Source organism: Rhea pennata, chromosome Z, assembly GCF_028389875.1.
Source record: "Rhea pennata isolate bPtePen1 chromosome Z, bPtePen1.pri, whole genome shotgun sequence".
NCBI classification, from domain to species: domain Eukaryota; kingdom Metazoa; phylum Chordata; class Aves; order Rheiformes; family Rheidae; genus Rhea; species Rhea pennata.
This window is the reverse complement of record NC_084702.1, coordinates 56,353,892-56,363,052: the sequence shown is the minus strand read 5'-3', so window position 1 is coordinate 56,363,052 and position 9,161 is coordinate 56,353,892. Positions and strand designations below refer to the sequence as shown.

At 39.0% G+C, this 9,161-nt stretch overlaps 1 protein-coding gene across 2 annotated transcripts in view; it reads right to left on the bottom strand.

Annotated features, from left to right (window-relative positions):
* The window catches only part of SV2C (synaptic vesicle glycoprotein 2C), a 77,963-nt gene that overhangs the window by 43,084 nt on the left and 25,718 nt on the right, over nucleotides 1-9,161 (bottom strand). For both annotated transcript variants that reach the window (XM_062599819.1, XM_062599820.1), the window contains exon 3: nucleotides 4,184-4,335. In XM_062599819.1, the coding sequence (XP_062455803.1) occupies nucleotides 4,184-4,335 (152 nt within the window). The remainder of the gene's footprint in view (nucleotides 1-4,183; nucleotides 4,336-9,161) is intronic.

Below are 9,161 nucleotides of genomic sequence, written 5' to 3'. Positions count from 1 at the left end.
TGCAGAAGAATCATCATTATTTTCTTCTTATTGGTTAAAATATAATGACAGAACTCTTATCCTTCCTTCCCTGTCTCTCATTTGTCTCTTCGTTTCTTTCTTCATTTGTCTATTATATAATAAACTACATACTAAACAATTACACGCCGAACAGCAAGTGGCTAGTATTTACTTTTTGTTATTTTGTTTTAACATTGCACTGGCAAAAAACACAAATCGTTGAAGAAATGAACACCACCACATTTAAGAAACATGTCAATAACTGTACAGTTTCTTTTAGGTAATTTGAGCAACTCATAAAACCGTGCACAGAGAGCTACTAATATTAATGAATCTTAGGCGTTTCACTTTCTCCTGTACTCCTAATCCAAAATCCTACATATTAATTTTTGTGTTGTGCGTTTGTAGGTCTTAGATTGTGATCTTATTTCAGGTATTCTGATAACTGGAGAAGTGTGATGTTTGGATCTCTGATTTGAGGATACATAGTCTTCTAACAGATTTAGAGTAGGAAAAAGAAGTACCTGCAGTTGGAAGAGACCGTATATATAAATATATATATATATATTTACAGGTACATACATCCCAAAAAAATGTCTGCAGTTTAGTAAGCCAGAAAAGATTTGTATGTAACATACATGACATAGAACTTCATATTAACAGTTTAAATAAGCTGAAATCTTTAGCCAGCCTTCCTTGATTTTTAATTGGGTAATATGGCACAATGAAAATGTAGACATTTTTTAATAACACAGTGTCTGGCAGGCAATACACTTTTTGTGCAGAACTACTCATTTCTAACTTTCTTTTATTTTTTAATTAATGGGTAAAACAGCTAGAACAACCTGGATGATTCTTTTTCATTCCCAATCTCAATTTGTGATATAAACCTGGTGTAATGAAATAGTAATATATTACTCTCTGGATTTAAAACTGAAATGTAATTTATCAGTCTTAAAATCCTTCACTGTTTGAAAAACGAACCTTTTGCAGAATATTGTGATATACAGTTGACGCATCTGACAGTCTTTGAAGAAGTCTACCTGGAAACATTATGCTAAATTTAAAATTTAAAATAGTAATTATCTTTCCTATCCAGCCTGACCTAAGTAGTGCATGGAACAAATTCTTGATAGCAGCCCAACCTGTGACTTTTTTAACTGGCAGCAATTAGAAACATTTCTCTGTAGATGTTTATTCTAATAGCTTCTCCATGACCTGAACTCCTCTTTCAGAGACCCTGGACAAACCTACATTCATTTTCAATTTTTAAACAGAAGGCAACAGCTATAGACTTAAAGAAGTCCTGAAACAGCAATGCTTGTCTTACAGTCAAAATTGTCAGGCACTTGCAAAAGTGATCTTTCAGTGTACAGTCACTGCAGCACCACATCACATGGATTTCTCCCTAAACAACAGCCTGGTGCCAAGGCAACTGTTACTCTTTTTTATTTTATGTTTTAGAATTTTATCCAGTTTTCAGGCATTCCTATGCTGCTTGAATAGAAACTAAGTGTTACACACAGAAGATGTAATCTTTGTTCTTTCACAAAAAGATAGAGCTAAATCTTCAACTGGTAAGCTAGAGTAGCCTCACTGGCTGCCTTGGAGCTAGATAATGTACACCAGCTGTGCATCTAAGACTTCTTAAAGTGTCTTATATAAGAGCCAGTGCAAATGAAAAGAATATATTTGTAAAAGAAGGAGAAAAAGTCTACAAAATGATTTTACTCTGTTGTTCTGGCATTTTTCTATTCATTCAAGAATAATTCCACTATGCTCAGTGGGGGTTTATTGCTTTTCAATGGATGCAAGTTTATTCCAGCTTCCTTTGCATTATTTCTGACTTTAGTAAGGAAAAATCAACTCACTCTTTGTACACCTCATATGAGAAACAAACAGCTCAGAGACTTCTATGCACTACATAAATGAGCCTTAGCAGTGGGTGGACTGCTGTGTTCATAATTATGTTTGGCTTCCTGGTTATTGGAGACGTGACTGATGAGAAGGACTGAAAGTAATTTGGAGAGAAATCTGTACCTTTGCTTAATTCTGGTAAAATATTTCCATGGAAATCATGTAGAAATTGTAAAAGCAAAAATGCCATTACAGGAGTCTCCTTATGAGCACATACGATACGCCGGGTGCAGAGATCTAGTATTAGCCTAAGGCGGAATGTTTCCGTGAGACTAGAGCAGTGCGTGAGCGTACTCTCCTGCGTGCTGAGGCAGGATTTGCCCCATTGGCAAGGCTTGTGAGGACAGCAGAGGGGCATGAAAACGAGCCTGTTCACCCCAGTCCAGAGCTGGCATCACTAGGTGCTGCTGTGCTGCAGAACATGGACTGCAGACGTGCACTGACTTCAGAGTGATTTTTCTACATTTACACTAGGATGCAACACACAGGCTTTAAACTTGCAATATCATGCAAAAGTCTAATTTAAAGTGAAGGCAATTTTAAGACCACATCAAAAGCCATAAATATATTTTGTTTAATTTTGCCAAAATGATGTGCAAATCCATTTCTTTCCTTGTGAAGAAGCATTGTTTCTGCTGTTAATACCTCTCCTTTTAGCCCACATTTTGGCTATTATAACTTTTATTAATATACTGCAAGGAGAGTGATTTATATGGCTAAAGCTGAAGAATACTGTCTTTTAAAATTTGATTTTACAATTTTCTGTCTTAAGTGATTTCATAGTTATCTTTGCAGGAGATAAAAACTAGTTCAAGATGGCTTTTAGTCACTGAGAGTCTTCCATTGCCAAAGAAAGAAGAAAATTATTCCCTCTAGTGCCCCTGCTTTGGTATAATGTTGTGTATTATTATTCATTGAGATATACTGCTATGTGACATTTTAAAAGCACCTCAGTTAAGGTTACTGAGTTATTTATAAAATTTACAATGAAACTAGACAACCCTTTAAATTCAATCTGTCATAATGTTTGCATTTTTCACAGAAAGAAAAATAAAATATTAATATATAGGAAAGCAAAACAATCCTTGGCATTCAGAGCAATTTACTAATTGGAAAAAAAAAAAGAATACACATTGTGTCTTGCCAATAAAGATTCCTGTCCTTGATTCCAGCAATTCAAAAACAAAATGCAAGGTTAAGGAGACAGGCTGAGTATACAGGACACTAAAATTAAGTGTAATGCAATAATCTAGATATTTGATTAGTTTGCATGATTATAATGTATGTCTGGGCATTACTGCTTTCCTATCCTGCTAAATGTTCTAATCACTTTGAGCAAGCCTTATGAATTTTCCATTTTCCTCTCTTTCGCAATACAACTGTTATGAATCTCATTGTCTGGTTTAAGAAAACTGCTTAGGATTCCAACTAATTCACAACATCGCTTTAATTGTTCTGAAGAGTGTCAGCGAGAAGCACTTACAGAGGCTGATTTGTAAGAACCACTGAGCAATTTCAGCTCCCCTAGAGACCTATGAGTGCTTAACTCTTCTAAAAGGCAAGCCCAAGAGACTAAGAATCAAATCTGTACCTTCACATAATGTTTAACTATGTCATGGCAGTAAGGAGTTCTTTCAGACAGTGACGTGTATTGCATATTCATATAACTTCAGGCATTGCAGGTTTTCTGCTTTACTCACCCTCATGCATTCCTACAGTATTTAAATACTATAATCCATATGATTTCTACATCACTAAAAGATCTAGTCAGAATAAAATATTCAGCACAGCTTTATATTCAGAACTAGTGCTGCAAACACTAACTAGAAAACACATGCTCCTCACTCCTCTTCTAACGTGAGTATAATTGATATTTTACCCCTTTCAAACAATTAAAAAAAACTTTCCAATACAAGACAGCAGAAAGTAGCACAAATTTGACACCAGGCTTTTTAAAAGCTATTTTCTCTAATTCAAGTTTCAATATTAGCTATCTTCTCCAGTTTCAATAATAACACCAGTTATACTATATGAGTCCCAGTTCCAAGTAATTTAAGGAGTAGGTATTACCTATTTTTCATACATGTTAATATTTTGCTTTTCAGGCTGTGATCTACATTGCTTACATCCAAAAAGGAATGAATTATTCCTTAACAGCAGGGAGACAGGGAGATTTTGAGACGAACCATAAAGTACTCTCTTTCAACTACACTTAAGAAGTTTTGTACTAGGATAGCTACAAATCTCAAGAAGATGTTTCTCTTACCATAATGAGGAATTATTGCCCAAGCCATTGCAGATGCATAGATACCACCAATCATCCAAAACATACAGAGCCAACTCAAGTGTTCACCTCGTTTCTCCCGAGCAAGCACTTCCGAAAAATAGGAGAAGACTGTTGGAACAGCTCCACCAATCCTAAAAAGAGATATATGTCTTGGGTTAAGGGAGAGTAACAGCCAGTTAAAGTGTGAACAAGCTCATAGTTGTACTCATTTAAAACCCAATCTACAAGCAGCTTTTTTAGCAAGAGTGTCCATTTTTCTTTAACTCCCCCATGTATCTGAGAACTCTTGAGGAAGCTCGTACTAGTTCGGACACAGCTATCAGCAAAGATTTTCACGAAGACACTCTGCTCAGTGTAGCCAATGATTCAAAGGGATTGTCAGGGCAATCCGACAATCTGGAACAGAAACCGGTACAAAGCTTTGACTTTCACCATCACAAAAATCCTGTAATCATGGCAGCGTGAAAATACATTCCTTTTAACGGAAAATATTAGCCTAAGGTAATCAAGAAGTGGGCTAAATGACAACTGTGTGACTAATACACTTTATTTCACACATATGTGGCAAGATATTTTCTATGAAGATGCACTACATGATTTGCTAAACCATGCTGGCTTTTTACTGTGGAAAAGCCTATGCATTCAAATATCATTCACAGTTTTTGCACAGTAAAACTAAAAACCGTCTAAAGCTCAGTTGGACAACTACACGTTCACCTTGCTTCTACAAAATTAGATAAAACTCAAACCAGGTATCATTTTCAGCAACAGATTCCAGAGCATTTTTACAGTCCTTATCTCTTTGCTGTCAAACCTTCCATAACAGAGTAAGTCCATCCAAGACCTGTGGGTTTTACTCTTCTTGCTAAAGAGAACACCTATGAGGTTTGAAGAGATATTCTTACATATTAGTTTACATACTCAAAAGAAGCAGTACTTTGCATGGTCTAATTTATAGCAGAACTTTAAATGCATATTTATGCCATTATCACAGTGACTGCCAGACTGGGAGAAAAAGAGAAACAAGAATGTTTAAAACAGATCAAAACAAATATTATAAAGAAGGACATTGATACAGAAATAGTATTTCAATCTGAAAAAAATTCAGTGCCTCAGCAACACAGCTGACCGTAAAGCAAGCTCAGGAGCGGCAGTGAAACCCCGCAGCGGGCAGGCAGGTCTGCTTAGCCGGCTGCTGCTGTGTCACTCCCGGCAGGCAGCTGGTGACACGGGGCTGCCACCCCCCTGGGCGCCGCAGCGGGCAGCCGCCGCGGTGGAGGCTGCCGGCTCTGCACGTCCACGCCGCCACCAGCGCTCGGTGGGCGGCCAGCAGGTTTCTCAACACGAGCTGCACCCGTTTTGCTCCGGCAGCGGGTGCAAAGGCTGAGAGGCCTCCTCCGCGCCCCGTGCCCGGCCGCGCGGGCAGCCGACGGTGCCCTTAAGTTCTTTTACTAATGTTGAAAACTCCCCAGCCGAATCAGAAGCAGGCCGCCTTCTTTCCCGCATGAGCTGGAAAGAGCTGATGGGTGGAAACGCTATTTAATGCTGTTCCGGGGGGTCAGCTCCCTTCCTGTGCCCTAACGATCCTTCGGGCGACAAGGAAGCACTGTCTGTACTGGCCGGTTTAATAAAGAAACTTCTCCGACAAACGAACTTTTTAAAGCTGCCGGGGAAGTAGATAAATATGCAGAGCAATTTTGGAGCCAGCAGGTACAAAACCAAAATGTTTATATACAGTGTGCAAATAAAGGGGGAAAAAAATCAGCTTTGGAGAAAAAAAGCAGTATGTCTCTCCCATCTGATGTGATTAAATTGGTATTTCCATAGAGTACATCACCAGGCTAAAAAAGCTTAAAAGTCTGGAAATTATGTTCACATTGATTAGATAGTGAAAATAATTTGTCTACTCACTAAAGCTCTGTAACCTGAAAGAAAAATAAAGGATGTGTTTTCGTTATACCTATACCGGCTATTTACAACTGCAGGTTTCAGTCCCACAGTAAATGTGTGGTAAAGTGTGCTGCGTACTTATTTGTGCTTTTACTGTATGAATGGAAAATGTTGCTTCTCAGCTGGGAAAAGCCTTCCCTCTGGTCTCACATTAGCGATGGATGCTGCTGCTAGAAACTTTTAGGATACTGATACCAAAAAGCTACTCGTACGCCACTAAATGCAACGCTATTAAACCGACTTGAAAGCTATTATGAAAATCTTGGGGGGCTTTTGAACAGCAGCACCGGAGGAGCGAGGAGAGGAGGCCGAGAAGCAGCATCCCGCTGCAGAGCGCCTTCCTCGCTCACCCGCCGAGCAGCCCCAGGGCGGCAGCAGCCCTGCCGCTGCTCCCCCAAAGCTGCTCCTGGGCACGCAGCGACACAGGGCAAAGCAGAGCTGCAGCTGCCAGCGCACCCGGCGGCAACCAGCAAAATCCTTAAAAACTGCCCGCACCTGCAGAATGCTCTGGAGGAGCGCAGAAACTGAGGGCTGGTGCTTGCAGAAGTCTAAGCGCGTGCGTGGTGTCGGCGCTGCTTAGCACTGCAGCGCTGATGTGGAATCGGGCACGCTGCCCATTGCCAGCACGGACGGGAGCTGCCTCCCGAGGGCTGCGGCAAAAGAAGAGCCGGGCAATCCGGGCTTCCTTCATCGCTGTCTTGTGATGCAGCTATTGTGCATCATGTATTGATTCACCTAATGGTCACACTACCAAAAAAACCCAAAAAACGAAACTGTGTCACCCTACAGCTGCAAGGAATAATGCCCTTTTTAGAGTTCAAAAAAACCCTAGGCTAGATCCTACCTTTGCTTACAGTGATGTAGACCCCTGTTATTTCAGTGACTACAGTTGAGTCCTTCCATACTTGCATGGAAGAAAAGGAACACAATTTGATCCTCAAAATGTTTTAAAGCAGACTGTCTCTTTGGCATCCCACCAGCACTGCATGGAATGGATGGTGGAGTGCACAGGAGGGAATTCCTAATGAAATCAGAGACCATTTTGCCACTGACTTTAACATAGGAGGACATTTATCTCTTGTTTTACGGAAAATGCAAATGCTGTTTCCCATAGAGTATGGTATTAAATCTGCTCCTGGAAATTAATTACTTCACTGCAGTGTGCTGTTTGCCCTTATTCCATTTATAAGTTATATGGCCAATCTTCATCTGTAGATAAAAAAATCTGATGCAAGAAACTACATTTTTCTCCTCATATGTTCTGCACATTCAAATGAAAAGCCTACGAAAATCACACTGATTTGAGAAGAATTTTTCTTCTAAAAGAGGTGAAGGATTTTAGCCTTTATTTAACATAAATGTTTCAAACAAACTGAAATTTTTAAATATTTACATGTCATTTTTGACTCATCATAACCTAAGCAGTAGATATAATCTTGTTATCCACAGACTACTGACAGAGTTCACGGACTACATCCTAACAAGTCACAAAAAGTAACTAAGAGTTGTAAATCTGTTGTTAGTATGTGCAAATTAGCAATACAGTATTTTACACCTCCACTGGAAAATGTAGAGATTCTGAACGCTTAAAAAAAAGATTTAAAAAACTGGTCTAAATCTCTGGCTTGATGATAATGGGTGACAACTGTCTCTCAACTAGCAGAGGTCCCTATAATTAGGAACAATCTAATGTCAGCAGGAGACGCAACTTTTCTGAGTTGGCTCAAGACTATAAAAAAAACCCTGCTACCTTGTAAGGACTCTGTGTCTCCGCACCTCCAAAAGCAGGGTGCATTCCTTCAGCCTTATCTTTTTTACTAACCATACAGGAACATATGCAAGAATGATACTTAATGAACAGCAGAAGCCTTTTCTATTGGACATATTTCTCCACATGTGGAGAGAACGACATAACAGACATGAAAAATGTCAGTCATGATCTTTCTCAGTTATACTTTATCTCCTGTAACAAGCACCATCAGAAGTAGGCAGAACAAAAGCAGAATGCATAATTTTGGGGGGTATTTTCTTGAAAACATGTAAACTAATTAAACATCCCATTATCGTTCTTTTTGATATAAAGAGTCGGCCAATTTTGTAGCCTTATTTTTCAGTTTCGTTAGAAGATAAAATTTATGACTGAACAAGTTATTTTGAGACCATCCTGGTTATAAAGAACGTACATAAAGCTCTGTACATAGAAGGTTTCTACTTTGTAGTTCCAGCTTTCTTCCCCACTAACATTCTGCCCAGAAAAATCTCACTTTCATGTTTTTTCAAGTTTATGTTCTCAATGCATTTCTAGTTTTATTTTTAACTCTCTGCTATTTTCTTCTGGTTGCTTTTGCTCATATACAGAGGCAAACACACAGAGTCCTTCGCTGTTCAGTACCTACCCCTGCAGCTGCATTTACTGCCTAGTGAAAGCCATTAGCTACATAGTTCAGCTTCCACTCTGCTTGCATATGACACATATTTGGGGTGGTAGGTCATATTTGCTCAGCTTTGTTACTTCAGAAAAGGACTTATGTTGCTACTGGTATTTATTCACAAAGGGTGATTCCTTATTCAACCTTTTGGTGCAAAATTTTCTGATTTTAGATTCAAAAAGACCAACAGTGATTCAGGGAGAAAATGACATACAGAAATAAGTAACTGACCTAATCTCACTTTTCAGCAAAAGAAGGTTTAATTTCTGATCTCAGAGAAAACATGCAAACTGAAAGCCGTGCTTTTAAAACATTATTTCTAAACACTTTCTGATATTGTTTGTTCTGTGAAATTACGGAGTGGGGTGAGGGAGCAGGACAAAAAGGAGATTTAAATAATGCACACCAGGAGAGTGGGATTTCAGGGAACCACTAATAAGCTAAGATACCTTTGCTTTTTCTTTCTCATCAATGATGATGATAAATGGCGGCTAATCTACCTTCAGAGCTGTGATTTGTCACTATCGACTTTGGCACCTGCACCCTGTGACAGCTGGGATGAAAACAACACTTAGGCA